The sequence below is a fragment of the Vespula vulgaris genome, chromosome 4, assembly GCF_905475345.1.
Source record: "Vespula vulgaris chromosome 4, iyVesVulg1.1, whole genome shotgun sequence".
Lineage (NCBI taxonomy): Eukaryota > Metazoa > Arthropoda > Insecta > Hymenoptera > Vespidae > Vespula > Vespula vulgaris.
The window spans coordinates 2,145,613-2,169,809 of NC_066589.1; the positions used below are offsets into that span (position 1 = coordinate 2,145,613).

The 24,197-nt window shown below is 31.5% G+C and overlaps 6 protein-coding genes across 20 annotated transcripts in view; 3 read left to right on the forward strand and 3 right to left on the reverse strand.

Annotated features, from left to right (window-relative positions):
- The window catches only part of LOC127063382 (uncharacterized), a 3,709-nt gene extending 2,417 nt beyond the window's left edge, over nucleotides 1–1,292 (forward strand). The window contains exon 4 of one of the 2 annotated variants that reach the window (XM_050993119.1): nucleotides 322–1,292. In XM_050993119.1, coding sequence (XP_050849076.1) covers nucleotides 322–552 — 231 coding nt within the window. In that variant the 3' untranslated portion in view covers nucleotides 553–1,292. The remainder of the gene's footprint in view (nucleotides 1–321) is intronic. The other variant, XM_050993118.1, reaches the window with a different exon arrangement.
- Nucleotides 1–10,454, reverse strand: part of LOC127063380 (adenylosuccinate lyase) — a 25,604-nt gene extending 15,150 nt beyond the window's left edge. The window contains exon 1 of the mRNA XM_050993115.1: nucleotides 10,195–10,454. Within this exon, the coding sequence (XP_050849072.1) occupies nucleotides 10,195–10,335 (141 nt within the window). The 5' untranslated portion in view covers nucleotides 10,336–10,454. The remainder of the gene's footprint in view (nucleotides 1–10,194) is intronic.
- On the forward strand, nucleotides 1,486–8,287 carry LOC127063379 (uncharacterized). 10 transcript variants are annotated; one of them, XR_007781326.1, is made up of 14 exons: nucleotides 1,486–3,883; nucleotides 4,029–4,259; nucleotides 4,343–4,524; nucleotides 4,640–4,917; nucleotides 5,270–5,366; nucleotides 5,444–5,703; nucleotides 5,812–6,115; nucleotides 6,207–6,299; nucleotides 6,356–6,425; nucleotides 6,506–6,577; nucleotides 6,821–6,889; nucleotides 6,995–7,376; nucleotides 7,926–8,129; nucleotides 8,246–8,287. XR_007781326.1 is itself a non-coding variant. In XM_050993109.1 (13 exons), the coding sequence occupies exons 1-12, from the start codon at nucleotides 3,800–3,802 to the stop codon at nucleotides 7,046–7,048; spliced, it is 1,794 nt and encodes a 597-aa protein (XP_050849066.1). In that variant the 5' UTR covers nucleotides 1,486–3,799; the 3' UTR covers nucleotides 7,049–7,085; nucleotides 7,152–7,384. The 10 variants fall into 10 exon arrangements, 6 of the variants coding, with proteins under 6 accessions (XP_050849066.1, XP_050849067.1, XP_050849069.1 ...); XM_050993109.1 differs by lacking the exons at nucleotides 7,926–8,129; nucleotides 8,246–8,287 and having other exon boundaries at nucleotides 6,995–7,085; nucleotides 7,152–7,384; XR_007781329.1 differs by lacking the exons at nucleotides 6,506–6,577; nucleotides 7,926–8,129; nucleotides 8,246–8,287 and having other exon boundaries at nucleotides 6,356–6,429; nucleotides 6,995–7,085; nucleotides 7,152–7,384.
- Nucleotides 7,520–16,380, reverse strand: LOC127063377 (uncharacterized). 3 transcript variants are annotated; one of them, XM_050993105.1, is made up of 7 exons: nucleotides 16,234–16,380; nucleotides 13,579–13,711; nucleotides 13,462–13,518; nucleotides 11,599–12,083; nucleotides 11,303–11,509; nucleotides 9,165–9,402; nucleotides 7,520–9,041 (listed from the first exon to the last, which is right to left on the reverse strand). In XM_050993105.1, the coding sequence occupies exons 1-7, from the start codon at nucleotides 16,297–16,299 to the stop codon at nucleotides 7,888–7,890; spliced, it is 2,340 nt and encodes a 779-aa protein (XP_050849062.1). In that variant the 5' UTR covers nucleotides 16,300–16,380; the 3' UTR covers nucleotides 7,520–7,887. The 3 variants fall into 3 exon arrangements, with proteins under 3 accessions (XP_050849062.1, XP_050849061.1, XP_050849063.1); XM_050993104.1 differs by having other exon boundaries at nucleotides 13,462–13,711; XM_050993106.1 differs by having other exon boundaries at nucleotides 13,462–13,623; nucleotides 16,234–16,300.
- Nucleotides 16,381–16,437: 57 nt separating this feature from the next.
- On the forward strand, nucleotides 16,438–20,768 carry LOC127063381 (uncharacterized). The gene is made up of 6 exons (XM_050993117.1): nucleotides 16,438–17,133; nucleotides 17,425–17,551; nucleotides 17,711–17,808; nucleotides 19,086–19,308; nucleotides 19,649–20,207; nucleotides 20,459–20,768. Exons 1-6 carry the CDS (start codon nucleotides 17,095–17,097, stop codon nucleotides 20,766–20,768), a joined length of 1,356 nt encoding a protein of 451 aa, XP_050849074.1. The 5' UTR covers nucleotides 16,438–17,094.
- A 12-nt stretch (nucleotides 20,769–20,780) lies between these two features.
- LOC127063375 (unconventional myosin-XV) overlaps nucleotides 20,781–24,197 on the reverse strand; it is a 50,473-nt gene continuing 47,056 nt past the window's right edge. For all 3 annotated transcript variants that reach the window (XM_050993103.1, XM_050993101.1, XM_050993102.1), the window contains 7 exons: nucleotides 23,883–24,186; nucleotides 23,411–23,806; nucleotides 23,081–23,265; nucleotides 22,841–22,973; nucleotides 22,560–22,764; nucleotides 22,336–22,472; nucleotides 20,781–22,260 (listed from right to left, as the gene is read on the reverse strand). In XM_050993103.1, the coding sequence (XP_050849060.1) occupies nucleotides 22,030–22,260; nucleotides 22,336–22,472; nucleotides 22,560–22,764; nucleotides 22,841–22,973; nucleotides 23,081–23,265; nucleotides 23,411–23,806; nucleotides 23,883–24,186 (1,591 nt within the window). In that variant the 3' untranslated portion in view covers nucleotides 20,781–22,029. The remainder of the gene's footprint in view (nucleotides 22,261–22,335; nucleotides 22,473–22,559; nucleotides 22,765–22,840; nucleotides 22,974–23,080; nucleotides 23,266–23,410; nucleotides 23,807–23,882; nucleotides 24,187–24,197) is intronic.

Sequence of the window (24,197 nt, forward strand, 5' to 3'; positions counted from 1 at the left end):
AATTTTTAAAATAATCTCCGCGAACATCAAAACAAGGAAAATTCATTTTTCGATATAAAGTATTTTTACGATCGCGACGTAATAACTCATACAACAACTAACAAATCAATCTCTAAGAATGACTTTTCTGATTACGTGTTTGAAAATCGTAATCGATCTTACGTGACTCAGTTTTATGAGTAATCGAAAAATTTTGTTTAAACATCGTTTTATTTCGTTGATAAAACAATTTCAATTTCTATAATGAAATTTTTATCCAATTATTTTGTATAGAACTGTTTACTTTAATTCTTTTCTTTTTTTTGATTTCATATTTTACAGATGATAATATTTTCCTCGTTGGGTGCGATTCTACATATAGTAGCCGGTAGCCTAATCATTCACAACTGGCGTACCATTCAAAGGCCCTACTATCACATGCAAAATAATGAACTATATCCGAGCAAACAATATATGGACATGTTAATATCCTCTGCGATTTTCGTCCTTATAAACGCTTTGACTTTCGTTGCAGAAATTTTTCTGATTCTAAAATATTCAACGAGAACATGAAGAAAACCTACAAAAACGGATGATCAGCTCGAACGAAAGCATTATTTTTGAGGCATAATAAATCAATAATATTTTTCAATAAATAATAAATATTCATCGATAATTTAAAAGAAAGATTTCGTGATCGAATGGTTATCTGGAAGATAAGAATTACCACCGAATGTGTTCGTAAAAAAAAATATTATCGAAATCAGATCCATTTGTAATTTCTAATTAATGAAATCAATCTTAACTTTTATAATACTATTATATTTGTCTGCTCGGAGTGCTCGCAAATATCAACGTAATTTAGAGTCCTCAGATTCTAAATGATTTTTCGAAAGAAAAATACTATGAATATTTACGTATATACAACGCTGAAGTCCAAAGTTTATACAATATATCTTATAAGAAATCTTAATGTTACGTAATTAATTAATATGCATAGGTACGTATATAATTATAAGGAATGAATCCGTCCATATATATTAATGATAACAATGGTAATTCGTGAAGTAGGATAATATTTACAAATGAATATTTTATACGTATCATCGATTTATATTAAACATTTATGTTAGAACGTTAGTAAGGAAATTACTATCGTTCATAATTCTTTGATATTCACTATGTAATTATTATACACCAAATTGTCTAACATAGTAGCACCTTGATCACTTGTACAATTAAATAATAGGCAAGTTATTTTAATATACTTTCAGTTTTCACTAAGTTAAGTAATTATTATCAACAAAATGTACGATATAATTGAAACAATAAAATGATATAAAAAAAAGTTAGATATATTCAGTAATTAATGTAAAGTCCGGTTTAAATGTATACACGGGATTATTTCCGTGATTATTAAAAATTCAAAAAATGTTTGAGACGAATGTTATCAATGTCAATAATTTCTTTGTCAATTGTTTCTATCATTTCCTTGAAATTAGTGTAAAAGCATACGAAGTCCCACCAAACAATTCTTCTGCTGTGTAACGCTAATGCAGGAGCTATATCAAATTTGAAGCTTAATAAATCAACAACGGCATATGCAAAACGCATGTATATAGATAGGATAGTGTTTTGAAAATGGTTCGATATTAGCTATAGAAATATGTAATGATGATAAATATAAGGTTCTATTTAAAAATTTTAATGTAAATTTTACAAAATCTAATAATTATCACTACGACCCGACACCACATTCTTCTAAAAGATTTTTTTTCATTTTTAATACTTACAATAATACATATAAACCGGACATACTGTATATATACGGTTATAAAATAATATCGATCACGTGATGAAATTAATTCCTTACTATATTCAAGTTGATCTAAGAAATTTTAATCGGATATGTTCGATTATGGTTAAATACGTAACTAATACTTTTATAAACGAATATAAATTGTTTAGGAGATGACACATGATAAACTTGAGTGAAATTAATTCATGATACCAAATACTTACAATCTACAATTTTATCCTCAGGAACAAGAAATACCGTACGATGAAGATTTCGAAAATGTGCCGATGGTAAAACCTATACGAATTGTACAATTCGTGAGTAGTCAAACAACAATTGTCAAAAATTTATTTTTGAGACGATTTTATAAGATTTTTGTATGATTTAGATATTACTGGCTTCCCTCATTGCCTTAACCATCTACACATGCTTCAATAAATCTCCTTACACAGAAATAGACAAAATTCTTTTGTTTTTGGCATTTGGTACATTTCTCTTCATAACATTTATTGATATTATCAGCCAACTTGGTGGCGATCCAATAACGGAAACACCGGTTGGTCAGAGTTTTTCTTTTGTATATTTTTATAAAAAGTAATAAGTATTCGCTAGCTTATCTAAATGATTGATCTAATTTATAAAAATATATATAGATTATAAACTTTTATTATTTTTAGATGTTTCTATTCGGAGTAGTCGGTGCGGTAATCATATTACTAGCTGCGTTCCAAATTTTTAGTGTTACTAGAAGAGAAGAAGTGAATGATACTTGGAAACTCATGACGGCGATTGTTTTATCCGTGATTGCTTCTATCGTATATCTAATCGACGTTCTTTTAATCTTCTTGTACGGATATTGAACAAATTTTATTACTTTTACTCGAATCTCTATATAAAATTTATTTGTACCAAGTTTATGATTCATAAAAAGATAATACGAGCACGTATAATAAAAGTTTCATTTCAATTGATTATAAATACAATCATTGAAAAAAACCATTCGTTTGTTGTAAATTAAAAGATCTATTGTAACAAATATATAAGGGAATCGTAAATAAGAAAGCCATAATCATGGCCAACTCGTATGACGGAGATAAACAAAAGAAATCGATATACGATGACACAGGAATAGACGATCTGTACAGAATTATTTGACAGAAAGTTTAATATATATTCCTTATATTCAATTGTAAAAAAAAAATATGCTTAGAACAGGTGAGTTTAATGACGATTATTGAAAAATGAGTCACTTTTAAAAAATTGTTTTTTTATCAGATAAGAACGTCAAAAAATCTAGTCGATCAAAGAAACTATTTTTTTATCAAGAAGAGGATACCGTATATACGGCTGTATTAAAGCCGCTTAGAGTTTTTCAATTTGTAAGTAAAGCAAGTGCAATATCATGCATATCTCGGATGAATTAATTTCGAGAAATTTTATCGATTTAGCTCTTGTCAATGTTCCTATTCTTTCTGACCATATATATATTTTGGATACCCGGAACACCGTTGTCTACAATCATTTGCCTTTCATTAATTATTATAAACGGTATCTATGCCTTTGTCATGAGTGTGGAAATAATTTCTCAATACGGTGAACATAGTTTACGTCTCACACCGGTAAAAATAATCTATTATGTAACAAAATTAATTAATTTTAAACAATTATTTTATAAAATCAAACGTATGAATTAATCACATTATCCGTTAATATACTAAGAATTATGCTACTTTATGACAGATGTTTACGTTCGCCTTCCTGGGTTTCCTGATCTATTTTATTATCAGTTTATTCTTACTTCTATTATCACATGCCGGTAACGCTTTTCACCTAATAAAAACTACAATGATATTCTTCAGTTTCGTTCTATCACTACTCTTCCTGATCGACGTTTTGATTGTACTTTCGTGAGTTTCGAGCTTCGTAATAATCGAATCATTAACTCTTTTCGTTATTTATTAGGAAAATCTAAGAGCATAAAAATACTTTTGTCGTTATAGTATCTGGAAAAATAAGTGTAAAATGTATCAAAAGACTTGTGAGGAAAAGGATATCCTTTCCAAGGGAATAAATACACCAGTTATAGCAACAACTCTACCGACAGAAGTATATTTTACTTTTATTATTATCGATATATATATATATATATATATATATATATATATATATTATATATATATATGTATGTATGTATGTATGTATGTATGTATGTACACAAATATAAATTTATATGCGATTTTGTTGTTAAAAGCAAATGTATGTGCGTGGTATTCAGTATAAGAAACGTGATGCATCGACTAGCATTAGCGCCATAAAATTACCATTAACTAATGAAACTACCACACCGGATCACGGCTTGCGAAAAACGACCATTGGTCATCGACGAGAGTACGCCGATCGTCCGACTAGTACCCCGTCAGTAGCTGTAAAAATCGCCGCAATTCAAACGAATCCGAAACATGCATCTGTCGAAGAATCTCAGGCTAGTAAATGAAAGATAGAGAAGCTAATTATGAAAAAGAACCTAATTGAATAAATAATATAAAACATAACTTAAAAAAGCAGCAGACATCTAAATCCGATTTGAAAGAAGTTCTGGTACAAACCACGAGTAGATGCGAGTTTTGCAATCAACAACTTCAAACTCAAGGAATTTTGACGACGACACAGCTTTCTACTGAATGTGCACCTTGTTCAGCGATTATCCAGCTTCTACGTGGAGCTGTCGCTACGCCATGTTGTCCCAAGTGAGTTTATACCTTGGCAACGAAGAACGCTAATTTTCTAATTCGATATCTATTAATCTCTTCGAAACTGACGTTTATAAGAGTATTAAGGTTAAATAATTTTCATGCTATACAGTTGCAATTGTAAGCCTGAAGTACAAACGAGACAGAAAAAACGAGGCAATCCAAACCCCGATCTAAATGGTGATCAGAAAAACGTGTTAAAGGACCGAATGGTAGAAAAACAAATACAAGTGGGAGAGGATGAAGTGCAAATAAGAGATCATGAAATGCAAACGGGAGAGTATGAAGTGCAAATGACAGATCATGGAGTACAAACGGTGGATAATCAATTGCAAATGATGGAGAATGTACGAGATCATTCGAAAAACAATGAGTCTCGAGTCTTAACGAGTAAGAAACGTTTCTAAAACGTAACTGAAAGACCATAGAAAGCACAAGTTAATAAAGAGACCGACGAATGAACGAATGTATATAAAAGAAAGTCCAAACCAAATATAACTTTCTGAAGAATAATTGTTCAATATAAATTACAATATCAAAAAAACTAAGTTCTACTTTTTAATTGAATGCGTGAATAAATTCATACGATTTAAATCATTATGCTTATAATTGGTATAAACTTCTTAACAGACTCGATATACACATATATTGATTTTGTTACACACAACATACATAGACACCCATAGAGCGCGCGCGCGTAATAAAAGAAATTCTTTTTCAAAAAAGAAATTCTTCTTCAAAGGTTTTACAAAGATGACTGTAACAGTACACTGTGCATCACCAAGCACAAAAATGGAAATAGTTTCTTCGACTGGATCCAAAGAAAACATCGTTACCACGTAAACTTTAAAACATATTGTTTCGACAATTATCTATCTCATTTCTAACACACGTTTTATCTTATTTTATTTTTTAGTTACATTCCGCCACACGGACCACCTGTAATATTGGCTAATAATGAAGATTCTCAAAACGGAACTCACGTCGCAGTATATCAGCAAACTGAAAATTCAGTGGCTTCGGTGTTATATTCGAAAAATGAATGTAAAATAGGACAAATTCAAGAAATCGAGTCTTCAAATTCAATTTCTGTGGCGGGTAGTATCGAATTAGAAAAATGTAATAACGGGAATGAGAAGATGAACCCTCCTCTGCAAATTAAAAATGATAAAGAAGGTAAGGATATCGAATAAAATGTAACTAAAAACATATACACACACACACACACATACACAAGAGTATGTATACATAACGTAAAGAGGATAGAATACATATATTTTACAGACATTAAAAAAAATGATATTAAAGAAGTACGACAAAATCAAATTTTAAGTTCGAGGATACCGAAGTCAGATACAAATGATAATCCTACGAGTAAAGGTCGAAAAATGAGAGAGCAATCTAATCCATTGAAACAAAATAAAAAACTTAAGAAATCAGGATATGCAACAGGGCTGAAGGACAAAAAAGATGATAATCGTACATATTCGAGATTTTTACCACTAGAAGATATAAAGATAAAGGATCCGAAGGAAATAAAAACTAACGAACAGAATTACATGCAGAATTTTTGCATGCCCATAATCCCGTACGTCGTTGTAATTATTTCTAGAAAAATTCAACTATATAAATTTCTAAATAATTTACAATTGACATTTTTTTGATATATTATACATTAGGCAGGAAATCATTGAACATCCACATTGTGTTAGAACTAGGACCATATCATCGGTTTTTCAACGAAACAATAGAATTGATCCAATATTCCTACCGTAAGTACTTTAATATTTCTATATTTTTCTATCATTATTATTTTCATTATCTTCAGGGAATGCGATACTTTTGTCGCCACTGAAATAGAGAAGCCATATATTCAAGGTGATATTGACCCTTCAGATGTTGGTAAATTTTCAATTATCTAAAAAAATTATTTAAGTAATAAACCTCAATTACAATATTTTAATTTCGTCTCTTAAAGGAGCTGTTTACTACTCTCCCGATTACAGCTACGACAAATATAATCATGTGCACGAAATGTAGAAAAGAGATGGTAAAAGAAAGTCCTTATTTCTTTTATAAAGATTGTAATCTCTTTTGTTTTTGTTATTATTATTGATTATCTTTTTGTTTTTTTCATTTTTCTTTTATCTGTCTCTTCTTATCTTTTTCTTTTTTTTATTTCCGATTTTCGCAAGTTTATATCTTTTAGTATTGTAATATTTACAAAGCAATGAAAGAAGAGTATAAAAATTTAACTTTTTTATGACTTTGACAAATTAATAATTTTATTTAGGTACTGAATATCACGAATCAAAGTGAAGATATTTCACAAGAGAATTTTAACTCTGGAAATACAAAAAATGCAAGTAACAAAGGAGTTGTTTCTACATTTTTCTAAGTTTCCAAAGTGTTTTTTTAATCGTAAGATATTGATGAAATCATACATATAAATTAATTTTGTTTATAGGAGTACGACGAAAAACTTACTTACTGTAACAGATGTGGCCAATTACAATATTAAATAGTTTTAACGTCTGTGATTTTTCGTGAATTAAAACGTAAGTAATTTATTGATTTATGATATAAATCGAACTTGGTATTTATGTGATTCAAACATTTTCTAGATTCTTTTGCAAAACGATTATTGTTATCACGACGTTGAGAAGGTGTCATCGATTGAAGTTAACAAAACAACAATATTTGTAATCTACTTTAGTCGAATATTTTAAACTAATAATAATCATAGTACATGTAAATATTGTACATTGATAGAAATATCTATTTGAACATAACACTGTAACATAAAAAGAATTTCACTGGACAAACATACTTTCGTTACGATAAAAACGGTACGAAAATAATTCCTTTTTGTTTTAGCTTTTTTTTTACATCTCGTGTAAATTATTTTATTATTGAATACATTTTAAATTCATGCAAAATTGATGTTCATATAATCGAAGGAAAAGGGAAAAAAAAGTAATAGTGCGATACATTACTGATTGTAAAGATATTAAACTATACACAGCTTGTTCGTGTTCTTTATAAATGTAATAAAATATTAACAACGAAAAACATTAGAAAAATTAATAAAATGGATGTATTCGTCGATATCCAAGTTATAGATCATAACATTTAAATAGAAAACGTGATTTATAAAAGCAATATTGTTGAATCACATTCATTTTTGTTATCCAGTGATAATTATTGATTCGTTACTTAACGCCATTATGGTAGTCTTATTAAAGTTTTGACACTGTGAGATTTTAACATAGCACTATAAATTATATGCTAACAACGATTAAACTAATTAGAAATAGAGTAGGAAACCAAAAAAAAAGGAAGTAAACGATGCTATTAATATTAATAATCATCATTTACAAATGTTCTGTTAAGAATAGGTCTGCCCTGAGAATATTTAAATTCAAAAACGTTGTCCTTCAAATGGAATTCCGAAGACAATCGATTTTGCGACTGACAATCCGGTGATGCCGCCGACGATAAAAAAAGATTATTAACAAGATTTGTACAATTATTGGTTTCTTGATCGAATCGACTGACCGGCCAAAGAGAATAACATGCGTTGGTGTCCGTCATATTGGCAGGTATAAAATTTTCGTAAATGATTTTCTGTGAACAATTATCACCTAACAATCGATTCTGATTAAAATTCTTAAAATTATTTATATTGAAACCTTGAAATATTTGTTGTTCCGGACAGATTCGAATTGGCATTCTTGGTACATGCATGGAAAAATAAAAAGGATTATTTTGATCCTGACGATTCAAAGTCATCGTTGAATCGTTTTCATGAAAATTATTGGCCAAATTGGAATAAGATTGTAATATGCCATTCACTTGATAAAATGGATTGGATTGAACAAATCCGTTTTGCCACAATCTTTCCTGCGACTGAAACAGAGTCTTTCCTCTCTCCTTCCATTTTAGAGTAACATCTCTCTCATTAGGATCATTGATGTTAGTTGGATCGTTAAACATTGGATTTTTACTAGAAGATGATTCTTCTATATTACAATGGCTTGAAATATTATTGCTACAAACTCGACTATTCTGTTGTAAAAACGGCGAAGCGAAAGAATTGAAATTCGAAGATAGAAAATCCTTTGAAATTTCTGTTTTCGATGAATTTGTTTTTCCAGGGATATACAGATTCGAAGATGGATGATGCTGTACTCCTAAATCGAAGTTACCTTTGATGAATACATGTCGCTGACAAGGATTAGGTACGATTTTTCCTCCTACTTGACAATTGGACTCTTTCGATTCTTCGATGTGCTTTGCCAAAAGATTTGATTTTCTGTTACTTTTAAACTTCGTAAAACCATACAATCTGGGTATAATATTGTTGACTTTTTTTGTATAATTGAGTCCCATAGCTGCGTCGTTTTGGTGAGTTCTTGACGCATTCCAATTGCACTGATTCAGTTCATTGAATCTTTTTGTTTTTCGATGATTTTGCACGCTGGATCGCTCGAACGTCGAAGAGATGGATTGATCTGAGATTATTCAAAGTCAATTAAGTATCGTATATAACATACGACAAAGATATCTTACACGATGATTTAAAATGTTCATGATCAGTACAGATAGAATAAAACATTCTAAAAGATATTTTTTACCAAAATTCGAAGGCAAACTTCTCGATCGAGTAAGATGTGTAGTCGATGAAATCGGTGGCAAAGATTTATAAAGCTTTCCCAAATTATTTGTAGCGTTGTTCTCGATTATGTCACGAGTTAATCTATATCCTATTTTTGAGGATTTTCGAGCCGACATTGGTTTCATCTCTGTGGAACGAATGAAGGTCTTCGTCAACGTGACGTTGCCATCCTGGTCGCAAATACCACTCTCCTCCAACTGTTATCAGCAATTCCTATTTTATATGTTATTCTACGTGGTCTTTCGACGAAATCGCAATTTGCAAAGAAAATCGTTTTCTTTATCGGATCTACGTTCGTTTATATCCACGCTCGATAAGTATAATTACTTCTTTATCGACGCACAAAAATTGATCATATCGGTTGTCGTTTATGAAAATAAAATTTATATACATACGTTTTCATTACATATTACAACAATTTATGTTCCATTAAGTGCACTAAGGAATTGCGATAATTCGTGTTTGCGAAAGATTCGGTAAGATGTCACAACCAGTTTGCTATCAACCCTTCTTTTATATTTTTTTTGAACAAGAACTTGTTTCGATTACGATGCATCTGCTTATGATAAAAATTGATATCCCATAGAATAACACTGATAACCTCTATTCTAGAAAAGAAGGTGTTTACTAATACTATCATATTCCTGCAATATGTTGTAACTTTTTAAACACTTTTATAATAGCCTAAAATTGTGATCGTTTTAAGCATTAATTTAATAATAATCGTAGCAATTTAAGTTCGTTTAAGATCTTACAGAATAAATACATTTGAACGATCAACGTAATTAATGATTATCCTAAAAATAAAGTAACAAGTGTATATGTTATATAAAAAATTTTGTACGCAATAAGTGATACAGTTATTGTTATTATGCAGGACGATAAAGAATTAAAAAACAAACTTCTTAACGACGCGAATAGATATGTAGAATGTGACTGGTTATGATAAACCATATCGAACTCAATCGATGCAAATTGAAATTACTAACCATCTCAGCTTTTGCAAGGTAGACCCAGAGTTGTCGCCACGTGCTGAACTTTTTTTGCTCGCTGAAGTTGTACTGCATTTCCTTCGACGCGTATCTCGTCGCTAATGGGCTTCGATAATCACTGTACTCGTTTGTCTCCATCTCGATAGTGTTTTAAATAGTTAAAGGTAACAAGAAAGATCCTCGAAACAAGCAACAACACGAGAATTATCGAACGGAAAATAACTATACGCGATCAACCAATAGACTGAAGTGAGAGACAGAAGCAACGTCGGTAGGTCGATGGTGGCGACAATCAGCGATCAATTCGGAACTAAATACACCTATCGATAATTACTTTACCGTGGGAGTTCTTGAAATTTTTTACAGAAGATCATTGAAATTTTATAGATAAAAATTTTAATTAAATATTTAAACGTATGTGGCATTAAATATTTAAAAAATTGTAGAATTTAGCAATTTCTGTAGAACTTTTCGTGATATATCAAAATTAAAATATCATTTCTAAATCTGAAAATACAAGTGACTAATTCTTCTATAATAACTAACATACGCTGTTTGATCTCTGTTAATGACATAATTGAATTACTTTGTTAAATTAAAAAAGAATGCACGTGGCGTGAAACAGGAAATGTAAAGAACCATGGCAAAGATTTTTAACTGAAGGAACTGCAAGGACGTTCGCACGTGATCGAGACGATTTTAGCAAACGATTCACTTTTGAACGAGTGATTCTTGTGCTTCTCACGGATCGTAATGCCGTCCGTAGAGAAATAATCAAGCAGCGAAAGTACCCACGTTCCGTTTTTACGTGAGACCAGGGATGACCGACGTCATTGTTCTTCGTTGACGTTTAGAAAATGACGATTACCTTTTTATCTATCGCAAACACGAATATAATCATTTCTATCTTTTCGAATATTCGTTAAACCTTCGAAGAACGAGTTTTTTCATATTGCTCAAAGAAAACTTTTGATACATTTATCCGCGACAATTTTGATTGCAAATTAACGATAAATATATAACATAGATTCGTATATCGATTATTGAATTATTCTCTCAAAAGCAGTTCACGCGAATAACTTAATTATGATATAAGGATACTTACCACGCCCGACGGATAGAGATTAGGATGTGCCCAATCGATGATAATTTTACCACCAGGAAAAAGAGTTGCTGCTTCGGGTACTAATCGTCTTCTACCCATCGCGGCACCTCTATGAGTGTTGTAGCATATTAATGCATAACATTCGGATCCATTGGTGTTACGATAAACAGCTACTTCGTTAACGTCGTCGGTGATCTCGTAAATTCGCTGAAAATCGTTACGTAAATGTTTTGCTATATTTGTCTTTTACTTTTTTTCTTTTTGGAATTTTTTAAATAATGACGAAACATCGATACCTTGACAACCGTCTCAGCTTCGATATCCAATGGCAATTGTTTGATATGTAAGCGACAATGATTAATACTAGTGACGACGCCGATTTTATGACCACTACATATCTCATAACGATCAAGCTCCTTAACGGCACGAGATGCATCTTCTGGCTTAGTATACATTATGAAACAATAACCTCGATTTCTTCCTGAGAAATCCATCATTAAACGAATTTCATAGATACTTCCGACCGAACTAAAAATCGGATAGATATCGTGTTCGTAAAGTGTTCTTGGAATTTTCCCTACAAAGATCTCGCATCCAGGACCAGGCGCTGGACCGGTCCAATCTAATGGTGGTCCAAATTTTCTCTGTCCATTGATCTGCGTCAACGAATAGTTGAAATCCGTAACCAATTGTAAAATCTTTCTACTAGCTTCCATTTGTTCGGTCACGTCGGGAATTTTATCATTTAATATGGGTCGATGCGTTCGAAAACGTGTGTTATCTAAGAGAAAAACTTGTATTTAAAAATTTCTTTCCTTTTTTCTTAAAGGAATATTTCAAACAATATCTAAAGAAACCGTACGTTGGCAAAATCGTACCTTTATTAATCGCTTTTACGTACACATTGTTATATTGAAAGAGAGAGAGAGAGAGAGAGAGAGAGAGAGAGAGAGAGAGAGAGAGAGAGAGAGAGAGAGAGAGAGAGAGAGAGAGAGAGAGAGAAAGAGAGTGAAATATGCATCATCTTTATATACACAAATCTAATCTTCTTTTTACACGTGTATATTTTCTATTTTACTTCAGTTCTGTTAAGAAGAATATTTTCTATTATAATTATCATTCCCTAGAAAGGTGAGTAAATATATACTTAAAAAAATTTTCGATAACACCTCGATATTTTAGTCCTTTGTCTAGCGTCCTTTTATGTCGTACTACAAGGGCCTAATCCAAAAGGCGATAAGGCCGAAAGAAAGAATGATAAGTAGGCACGTGCGGATAATAATCTTTGTTATGTTTCCATAGAGAATAAAGGCACTTTAGAATAAAGAATCGTTAGATGAAAAAATATTTCATTGAAACTAAATAGAGTTTTATTCGATGGTATCCACAGTTGTTATTGAAAATAACTGATTGTTCGCATAAACTATTCTTCTAAAAAACTATTCTTTTATCTTTCCATATGAACTGTATTCTTTCTTACGGGGTTTTTATTTATTCAAACAACCGTGTAAATGGAGAAATAGATTTATATAAATATTTTGAGAGAAGAATTAAACGATTGATCCGATATATTACAATAATATTCTCAACAAAGGGAACCGATGAAACGAATCGTTATTCAAGCAACAGCACTCGTTTGTCTATTTTCATGCAAGATAATAATGCAATTTCTCTCTCTCTTTCTATGTACATACGTGTAAATATATATATATATATATTTTTTTGTTTATTGGATAATAACTATATCAACAAAAGTAGAAAAATTGAGAAATTTGAAAAAAAGCCTTGACAAATAGACGCTGAAAATCCTTAATAAAAAATAACTTATTAATTGTGAATTAATTATTTTGTTAATCTTTACACAATCGATTTTTTCAACGAGATATTTGTTTCTAGAATAAAACAATTGTTATCGACATAACGACAACGCGAAGAACGCGACTATCGATTCTCACGTTGTTCTTTTTACTTAACGGACCATTGTCGAAGATCGGAAACCTAGAAATATCGAATGTATAAAACGATCTTAAAAGCCATCCATGACGATAAGATCTTCATTGATTATCGCGATGGGGGTTAATCATTTTATTTTTATTGACGACTATCGTCTTTGTAAATATACAATCACAGAAAAAAGAAAAGAAAGAAAATCGACTTACTCCATTTGCTGTTATCATCATGACATATCCTTTTAGTAGTGCCCATTGTAAAGATCCCTGGAATTTTTTGATCGATGAAAGATCTCGATTTATCGCCACCGTTAGAGTTTTTCTTACAATATTGTTCCTCTTTGTACTTTTTATCCATCCTATTTGGAGAAACTTCAGCAGAAGGAAGCAAGAAATCGGCAAAGTTCACGGCAATCAAGATCGATCGATCACGGTGAAATCGACCAGAGCTTCTCGCGTACTGATGAATGATTTTTGTTTAAGTAGCTAGTCTAGAACTTGATCTTAAGGGTCAGGTACATAGGGTTAGATGGCGCTAATTTCGGACCGCTCATTGGTCAAACTCTCCTTCATTCTCACAACTTCGTCTCTCATTTTTTTTCCTTTTCCTTTCTCTTTTCTCTGTTTTTTTTTTCCTAATAGCAACATACATCGATTTTTCGTATTTCCTCTAGAATCGAATTGACAATCGAAAGGTTTATATGTGAAGCAAGCGGCGTTAAAGTTATTATAACGCAGCTCGCTAACATTCATTTTTGTAAGGACATTTTTCTTAACTTTCTTTTTTTACTTTTACTAAATTTTCAAGAAAGATATAAAGAAATATCAAACACGATTACTTTTTTTAATACTTTTACTACTGTAGATTTTACTTGATCTACCGATCGATATTATTAAATATTAATCCTTTTAATAGATCAAGAGAATGAGATATATCGACCTTTTCATAAATACCTTGAATCGATATTTCGCTTTTTCATATGTAATACAATTTTAACAGATATAACGACGATTTTATTTTTATAAAATCAGTTTTTATAATAGAAGATAACATATGGACAATCTAAGAAAAACAAAAAATACTAAATCTTACACTGGAAAAATTGTAAATTGTTATAAAGATTAAACTCATTCAAAAATATTTATCAAGTTAAGAATTATATATATGTCGATATAAATATGTCGATTAATGTATTATCATGACGTTACTATTCATTGAAATCTGATACTTTGGCAGATTATTTCATTTGGAATAACGTTTTGATTTCGAGGAATACGATTATATCGTCTTCACTTCCTTCCTTTCTTGTTTTTCTTAAGACGATAACCAGCCTCATAAGGAGATATTTATTGGTACAAAAGAAATCGTCATCGTAAGATAATCGACAAATATACGTATACATATATGTCACGAACAGATAGAGAGTTTCCAATTCGATTTTAGTTCCTTTGTAGAAAAGATATATTATTGTACATTTTATTAGAAAAAAAGATTTGCATTTCAAGTCTTCAATTATATTATATAAGTCTTTTAATTATTTGCGTATTATCTGAATTTTTATTTTTGAAATTTTGTTTTGTTTTTTTTTTTTTAATAAAAATCACAATTTTTTTTTTGTTTAGAACGAAGAAAAAATGTTGTTGAATTTGTTGAATGTAAAGATCTATAGTGTTCTAATCTCACAATATTATCGTACAGAATATAATACGAAAATGCATTCTTTCGAAACGAATTGAAATGCGATTTAAAAGATCTTGAAATACAAATTCGTACGTAATTAAACTACGTGGATTCATTATCGTATTAACTTCTCAAACTCTTGATAATCGTTTTTAAAAGAATTATCGTTTATTCACATGGCCTTTTACGCTTCACTTCAAATTCAAACAAAGATAGATATTATTTACTTACGTATGTATTAAGAAAAAAAGATTGTTCTCTTTCTATAACTTTTAATATTTTTTTCTAATATTTATCTCGTAAAATAATTATGTAATAGTTGGAATCGCTGAATATTAAGAATCATTGATACTTATATACACACACACACACATATCTGTGGAGTGATAAAAAGAACAATTCTGACGCACGGCATTAGTCATTCTTAGACTCGCGTGTAACAGAATGAATTTCATGAAAATAATGCGTAATTAGAAGTTTGCAAATAGAAAAAAATAGAAGATGAATTTACCTCCTGTCTTTTATGTCTTATATATGGTTTCTCTATTTAAAAATAATATATATATATATAAATAATGATATATATATCACTGTTTTTTGGAAAATAACTATATACCTGTTTTAATAATATAAATCACTGACAATTAGTTGCATAAAAGTTTTGTCACTTTTGTTTAGAACTTCGTAATATATAGGTTTCATTGACCAAACGCAACGACAAAAACTGATTGTTTTCAACTCGAACGTTCTCTATATTAACGCGGCACACTTACATTTTTAACTTATCTAATCGTAGTCGTTATTGTCACATAAGAGTTTCTTGAAATAATATTTCTAAAATGCATTTTTAAATGTAATTTTACTTGTTATTTTAGTCGATCGATCATTTATATGTATGCAAAAGAGTAATTTTTCGATTACGAGAGCTCATATTTTTTCACAATTAATGATTGAACCTGTCACGATCTGGAGAACCTAATTATTTTAATTTTTTTTCTTCAGATGAATCACATCCTGACTTAACTGACACGTCACTTGTTGCTTGAATAAGCGAATTCATTGATTTCTTTTGATTTTCTTTCAAATTCTTTTTTATATATATCTTATAATTTAAAAAATTTCGTGTATCTTTATTGTTAACTTATATTGGAACAATATATATATGTATATATAGATACATATATAAATAAATAATTATTTTTAACTATTCGTATTACATTTATATAGGTAAATGTTCCATATCTATTCACTTAGCGATTGTCGATAAACTATCGTTGATCTGTTAATAAAATTTAACTAACCTTTTCCTTAAAAAATATTGCTTCTCGACATCCTGCGCCAATGCACTCACTGTGCGATAATAGCATTCTTGTTCGCCGCCATGCCGAGACCTTATTACAAGACACGCTGCTGTAAGTCTGTAAGTCTGTAAGGCTGTAAGGCTGTAAGACCGTGCACTGGCTGTAAGTGGAAATCGTGCTGTCGGGCTCGCTATCTCTTCAGTTGTCGTTCGAGCGTGCCGCGAATCAAACTCCACTTGCTTTCTTACCTGACTCGACGTCGATTGATCGAACGACTTGGAGTTCCAAAAAAATAGTAAAAAATATTAAAAAATTGTAAAATTTTTTCAAAGTATAACGTGACTTCTGAATGACACCATTCTTTTTCCTTTTATTCTTTTTTGTTTTATAATTTATTTTTATTTTTCTTCACGTACTTTACAATTTGAAAAAAGATGTAAATGAATAAAATCAAAAAGATTACTTTGATCGATGTCGAGGATCAGTGCAGGATTTAAGAGTTCGCTCGACTACTTAAAACAGGGTGTACTCAGAAAATCGGTCAAGCGTGCATCTTCTCTGTCCTACACGAAAAACTTCTTTCGTTATACAGTTCGTTTCGTACTCTCTTCTTCCTCTTTTATTCTTAAAGTAAAAGGAATAATTACTTGGAATTGAAATACATGAGAAAAGAAACAAGTTGATTTATCACGAAAGAAAATTCGTTGAGATATTTGTTTAAAAAGTATTCGACCATTTGTGTCAAAGATATCGTACGAAGATCGTACTAAGATCGTGTATTCATTATTAAGTGGATGATTATTCGTTTCTTCCTAATTTTTTATCGCTTTTAATCGTTGCACGTAATTCTTCATCACAAAAATGTGGAATCGCAAGGTTCTCGTCAGAATAATCGAAGTGGTACGTAAAACTTACGCCTTTTCTCGACAATTTTCATTCTAATTAGATAATAGCTCTTTTTTCTCTGCCATCTCTATCAGTAACGTGTGACTTCTCTCAGATAATTAAACGAAAGCATTCGAATAATGGAAAAAAAAAGAATAGTGTCTCTTAACAAGATTAATCTTAATTTGAAAAGTAATTGATTACAAATGTTTGATAAATCTTTTTTCTTTTTTCTTTTTTTTTTTTTTTTAGATAAATATATTTTTTTCCTCGAAATCTTAAATATAGGGTAAATGAAATTTTCAGCTGCTTTGCATCGCATGCGTGGTAGCTCTCAGAGTGACGGATGACGAAAGCAGAAGAGTATTTCATTATTTGAGGAATCGCAGCAGAGAGTGGTCGCTTTTAAATAACGTCACATGGGGTACCATAGGTAAATTAACGACAATAACGAACGAAAGAACAGAAAATGAGAACATTCATTTGTCATATTCCATTTGCAAGATCCCTATTCTCGAAGATATTCGATACCTGGTCCGAGAAGTATGTATTGAAATTTTGTCGAGACTACAATGATCCATCAACGATTTAGGTGCCGCTCTTGCAACAGCGACTTGCGGTGGCTACGTCATCATAACTGCCGGTCTTCTTATTGCCGCGGCAACTAACGAACTTACGGGCCGAAAAACGGTAATTAATATTTCTTCATAAGTGACGCAATTGAAATAGAATATATGTATATATGTATACATGTGTCCTACAAATATATATATATATATATATATATATATATATATATATATATATATGCATTATAGAAACATTTCTATTCCTATTTCGAACGAAAGTCAAAACGAACAAAACGAGATCATTAACATATATTCTTTTCTTTTCGACATTTTTCTTTTTTTAAAAGGATTAGTAAAAAAAGTGGTGACACGTGACTCGACGTTTGACGTGTCATAATTACCTCATTGTTCTCATGTTCCCAAAGCCATATCTTTCTCTTGCAATAGCAAGCATTGTCATATTTTAACGACAGAAACTATCTCTCGTTGCAAATGTTCTTCAAAAATTCTTTCAGCACAATACCGAATTTGTCGAATACATTTCCGTCTTACGTTTCCAGACGTAACAAATCTCTGTTTGTTGTTAAAGAACGTTTCGTCGAGTCGCTATTATGATGTTATATTTATGCACGGTAAATTGTTATTACTCAATAATAACAGGTTGCTTCAAAAGTTCTTGGTAAACTCGTAATGCATTTAGTTTGATGTGACTGGTTTGATGGATATAAATAAATTCTTATCATAAAATAAAGTTAAAATATAATTAACCGATCATTTAGAATTGATTAACACCCACGTATTTAAAGTATATAAATGAAGAGTGTAATTTTTTGTTAAGTTTTTACGAAGTACGCGAAAGAAGAATAAGAAGATTATGCGTACTCATTAAAAAACAACTTACCGTACGAGATCTTTCTCAGGATTTCTCTTTTTAATTTATTCAGAGCGAAGTCGATTCGATCGGGTGCGGTTTGTACGTATGAAAATACTGGGAATCTAATTGACAGCGTGAGAATATAAGCAACATAACTGAACGCATTCATGGAGTTTGTCATTGGTGACCAAGGTTGGCACTGTCCTTAAATGCAATTGGTGTAGAATCTTGAGCACGTAACATTATCCTTGGTATATGTACGATCATTAAATCGTTCAGCGTGCATGCTATTCTAACTTATTTCATGACTCATAAATAGGGCTAGGCCAGATCTCAAACTGATCACGTACAGAAGCATTTGCTCTGACGATGATTAAGCAAATCTCTATTCTGTTTTGCAATATGAGAGATAATTTTTATTGAAAAGTATAATTATTATTAAGAAAACGATGTTATTCTTTTTCTTTTGATCTTGCTTTTGCTTTTCTTTACTTTTTTTTTAATTTTATTTTTATGATACAAAGGAGATCTTCTTCCTTGGTCTCGGTGTGATCCTTTTTGGAATCGTCGGTGCTCTTGCTTTAGCATCAATCGAGAGTATTCCAGAGGATTTGATCGACAATGCTGCAGTTCTCGGTGCACTCGCTCTAATCACCGCTCTTGTATTCATCGCAGATCTGTTGATATCTCCTCCTCGTAAAAAGGATAAGCAGGAAGTGCGAATAGACAACGATAAGACAGACTCAGGCAAGTTGCAAGCAGGAAAAGGTCTCTCCTCGTCTGTTTAAATTACACCTTCGTCCATATCACGTTGGATCATTTTGGATCATCTTGATCCAAAATCGTTTCTCGTATATTTCATAAATATATTTTTCTAAAGTCTCTTTATATTAATCTCATAAGATTTAGAGGCATATGTTAAACGTATAACGAAAATATAATACGATCTCGATATCAAATATTTGAGATTTTACTTTTATATCTATTTCTTCATCGAGCTACGACATTTTCTTTTGTACAATTTTTGTACTTGTTCCTCTCCTGTCCGTCGATCCCTTTCAAATGAACCTTTTGCAAAATGCTACAGCCAAGCAACCTACCATGACCACGATGACGACGGAAAAGGAAATGAAGTCGTCGAAAGAAAAGAAAAGTACAAAATCGGAGGAAGAATCGAAGGAAATCAACGGTAATGTAAATGATGGATTCGAGAAGATAGACGATCGAAGACGGATGGAGATCCATGAAGAAGATCCCGATAAACGACTCGAACAACTCTCATACGACAATTATCAGTTAGAAAGAAATCGTAATTTCGATAACGTTGAGAGAGAATTACGAGAGCACAAACAGAATTTTGAAAATGGACGCGTTTTGAGAAACTCTCAACGGTATAGGGAAGCGGAGATTCTTCAAGGAAACAGTGCTGCGAATAGATCGTTTGACGACGATCGTAGATCCGAGGATTCGAGGATCATTTATAAAACTCGGGATATTTATCAACGACCAGTCGACGAGGTCGATACACCACCGTTTCCAACTAATTTTAGCCGAGGTAACGAGCCTACCTTCGGTAAAATCGTAAATCCTAGTGTGAAGATAATGAAAATCCAACATGACGTAAACGAACCTCTTGATTCTTACAGGTAACTGTTTAATTCTTCTTATATTTTATATATAATAATATTATTTCCATCATAACTTTATATATTTTCTTTGATCACATAGAGATAGGAGAATTAAAATAATCGCTTTTTACGATTGTTTAATCTCATAAAATGATCAATATTTATAACAAAATAATTTAGTACAAATACCGACGTTCCAGTCGGAATATTATTTAAATAAATCCTATAGTTTAATAAATTCTTTCTTTTTTTTTTATGTATTTCAAAAGATATTCCGACACTAGTCAATATGACAATGTACCAGTAAGGATGAGAGGAACATCATCGGGTATCTTGAAAAAAGATCGTGGAGTTTCTTTGGCTCTAAAAACTCCTAGCAAATTAGATGAGAGGAGCAAAAATGAGATCGAAATGCTGGAAGAATGTTTCAGTTCTCTCAGATCGACAGGAACTCAAACTGGCGTTCGTACACCTTCCTCACCTACAGATCCTGGATATGTTCGTCATACTGCAAGCAATTGGCCTCACGATGTCAAGGCAAAAACACCTGGCTCTAGTCCAGAGCATAACAGGAATTAGTAAAACTTTCGATTAATTTTTATCGTTAAATTCATTAACTATTATTATACTCTGTAAAAATTTTCGCACACGCATACACACACAGACGTACACGCATCCCATTGAATTTTCTGTTATCCACAAATGAACTTGAACCAATCATATTGGAAAATTTGTACAAAACATTTTTATCATTTAACCGTACCATGTTTTAGAAACCCCGGTGTTCAGAAAAATAACATTTTACGTTCATTCACGATTCACGTTGGGTATAGGTACAAATTTTAATATAAAGTTAAGAATCTTTCTTCACATCATATCTCTATATGCATACATACAATTATTATTAATATTATTAATATTATTATTATATATAATAATTAATATTATAATTATTATTAATATTATTTTTTTATTATTTTTATTATATCATCTTGTGATAATATGTAGTCTCTATCTGTTAGTCTCTTGAAAACGTAATCATTAAGATTAGTCTTACCGGCTTGTTGCGGATTTACATATTTTATCTCTCTCTCTCTCTTTCTTTTTCTTTCCTTCTCTATAATAGAACTGCTGATATTTTTAATTTCTTACGATTTGTATAAATAAACGATTGTGCTCGTGAAAAGAAATTTATCTAAAAATGTTCATCAGTTTTTCATCGTCGAACATATATATTTATATAATGAATATATTTAAAAAAGAAATACATTGTTAAAATAACAGATCTTTTCTCCATTGACGATCGAGACAAAATAAATATCGAGCTATTTTTATTAATAGATCGATTTAGATCTGATCGTAAATGTGTATATCCTCATTGGTAATCATTTTATTTTTCTTTATCTATGTTATAGAGAGAAAAAATGTCATGACTTGAGAAAACAAAGTAAAGGATTGGAATATACGTACATATTAAAAAAAAAAAAAATATTATAAATATTATAAATCAAGAGCATCGACGAATATTCTGCACTGAAGCCTAAAACCAGAAAAACCCCAAGGAATGAATCCCTTTGATGTACAGAATCGTCGTTCTCTCTAATTACTTCTTCTTTCCTTCCTTTAAACGATTCTACATTCGTATTTACACAGTCCTTATAGCAAACGCTCAGATAGTTCGATCTTTTAATCCATTTTGTTTCGTAGTCGAACGATCGAAGAAGAAAAAAAAAGGAGAAAAAGAAGAAGAAGGAGAAGATCGTTCGTTATCATCTCAAACGAACTTCTTAAGTCACTGTCTAGACAGTGACAGATCAATTTGATAGGACTGTTAATGAAATTATCTCATTCCAAATCCAATTCCTCCGGGTTGCGAGTTGGTCGTTCTTTGTTCCATGGTAATGTACTGCCTAATTAAACGTGAAATTTCATGAGCTTGTTCCGTCTGAAGTCTGGTTATACGTTGTTGCATAAGATTGCCACATTTCATGTCCAAATAGAGGGTTCCTTCCTCGGACTTAACTTTTCGCGTTGATATTACTTCGGAGTAAGGATAATGATACAGTGTTTCCTGAAATATTCGATCATTTTTAGTTTGATTATTTAAGTTTGATTTTAATTTTCTCTTAAGAGTATAAATACTCACGTGAGTGACTAAGTCTATGAAATGAACACCGTGTCGATTCAAGGCTAGAATATGATCACCACCCTTTTCTTTGCCCTCTGGAATTCTTTTAACGGCAAAGAAACTCGAACCAAATAATGGCCATTTCGATAATATTTCTAAAAAGGATTAAAACTTGTCAAACTCGTTTTCTTCGAAAAGAAAATAATTTTTTAATCATTGTTAACGAATACGTGTATATATACCTAGTACTTGGGCCTTGGAAGCAGCTACTGTTATATGTTGTACATTGTTCCAAGCTTGTTGTACCATGTTGGACCACTGCTGAGGTCTTGGTTCCCTTAAACTAAGTGCTGGTTTTGGCAACAAATATTTAATTTCTTTCGTGGCAGGCTCGTGTGTCATATCCGCTGCTCTATGTAAAAGTGCTGCTATTTGAGCCATATCGTACTGCAAGAAATGTTGTTTGTTAATAATTCGATATAAAAAATAAAAAAAAAACGAATATCGACGATCGTGGACTTACAATAACTTCTTGAGGTAAATGTTCTCCGGGTAAGACTAGCAACAGCCCTTCTAAATAATCCGGAACAATTTGGTTAAAAACAACTTCTATGTACAATGGTGCGTCAAGTCTTAATGAATAATACCACACAGATCTACGAAATAACAAATGATTGCATAGATATTAACACACATGTTCGATAACCTGTATTCATTGAAGTTGTTTTTTAAGTTTTTTTTTATTTCATCTAAATAATCATACCTGCAGAATATTAAATAAAACACCTGATGATTCTTGTGCAATTCAGTAGTCACGTCCAAAATGTATTCGTCTCTAGCCAACGGCATGGTGAACGCATCGCCATCGACTATGCAATATAAAGAAAACTCGTCCATCTCGTGAGGATTTCTTACGGATATGATGTTACACATTTCTTCGATGACATCCTTTGAAAATAAAATAATTTTAAAATCAATAAAAGGAAAGAAAAAATAAATATATCGTCACATCACGGATGCATACATACATATGTCGAATTTATGAGATAAGTTAATGTCAATTAACATTATAAAAATGTAAAAATTAACAAACCTGTACAACCGTGGTACATTTTGTGTTGATCACTCTTTCGGTTCCACCAGGCAATCTGTAAATCTGTCTCTTCGCATTTCTTCCAGCACTTATAGCCATTATCTCTTCGACGCTAGGCACATTTTTTCGTCCACCATACTTGACCGTTTTCCTAAGATTTTGAAGGCAAACCGTGGCAGTACCATGATAGGCTCGTCTCTTATCATACGCTGCAGTCTCGAGATACTTTGTTAAATATGGTCTTAGTCCTTCGCTGCAAGTAAAGTAAGCAGCGACGATACTAAAAAGACGCCATCCACGTTGACAGCTATCTGGATTGGGACTCTTGTTGTTCGTTGTTTGTTTCATTAGCTGACAGTAAACTTCGTCACGTAGAAGCTCGTATTTGTGACAGTGCTATTAGATAAATTTATCCAATTCATGAATATATCAAAAAAATAAATATTTTACATAATGCTATTATCAGGCTTACCATAAGAATCGTATAAACGCATTTGACTTCGCTCATATCAGGAGGTAATGGTTGGTCTCCCATATATCTCATCAGACATAGGAAACATTCCACCGCCAAAGCACTTAAATCTGCATCGAGTCTCAAAAGACTTTGCTCTATCGGTACACTAGAATATTTGACGAGATCCACTTGTTCCTTCCATGTCCATTCGGCACCGTCTTGTTGTCCTTTGTTCTTTTTACCCTTTTTCTTGCTCTTCAAAGACTCGATCACTTTCAATGAGCCACTTATCGAACCATCGGCTGTCTTTAACATCTCGAACCTAACGAATAA

Bases quoted from the DNA above. Each gene is read 5' to 3' on its own strand.
- LOC127063379 (XM_050993109.1), top strand. From the start codon at position 3,800: ATGTATCAAAAGACTTGTGAGGAAAAGGATATCCTTTCCAAGGGAATA. The intron at 4,525-4,639 runs GTGAGTTTATAC...CATGCTATACAG, and splicing joins GCTACGCCATGTTGTCCCAA to TTGCAATTGTAAGCCTGAAG. The intron at 5,367-5,443 runs GTAAACTTTAAA...TTTATTTTTTAG, and splicing joins AAAGAAAACATCGTTACCAC to TTACATTCCGCCACACGGAC.
- LOC127063377 (XM_050993104.1), bottom strand. From the start codon at position 16,299: ATGCTATTATCGCACAGTGAGTGCATTGGCGCAGGATGTCGAGAAGCA. The intron at 12,084-13,461 runs GTAAGTCGATTT...TTTTTCTCTTAG, and splicing joins TGATGATAACAGCAAATGGA to ATAACACACGTTTTCGAACG. The intron at 9,403-11,302 runs GTAAGTATCCTT...TGCTGATAACAG, and splicing joins ATCTCTATCCGTCGGGCGTG to TTGGAGGAGAGTGGTATTTG.
- LOC127063381 (XM_050993117.1), top strand. From the start codon at position 17,095: ATGTGGAATCGCAAGGTTCTCGTCAGAATAATCGAAGTG. The intron at 17,134-17,424 runs GTACGTAAAACT...TGAAATTTTCAG, and splicing joins TCGTCAGAATAATCGAAGTG to CTGCTTTGCATCGCATGCGT. The intron at 20,208-20,458 runs GTAACTGTTTAA...GTATTTCAAAAG, and splicing joins GAACCTCTTGATTCTTACAG to ATATTCCGACACTAGTCAAT.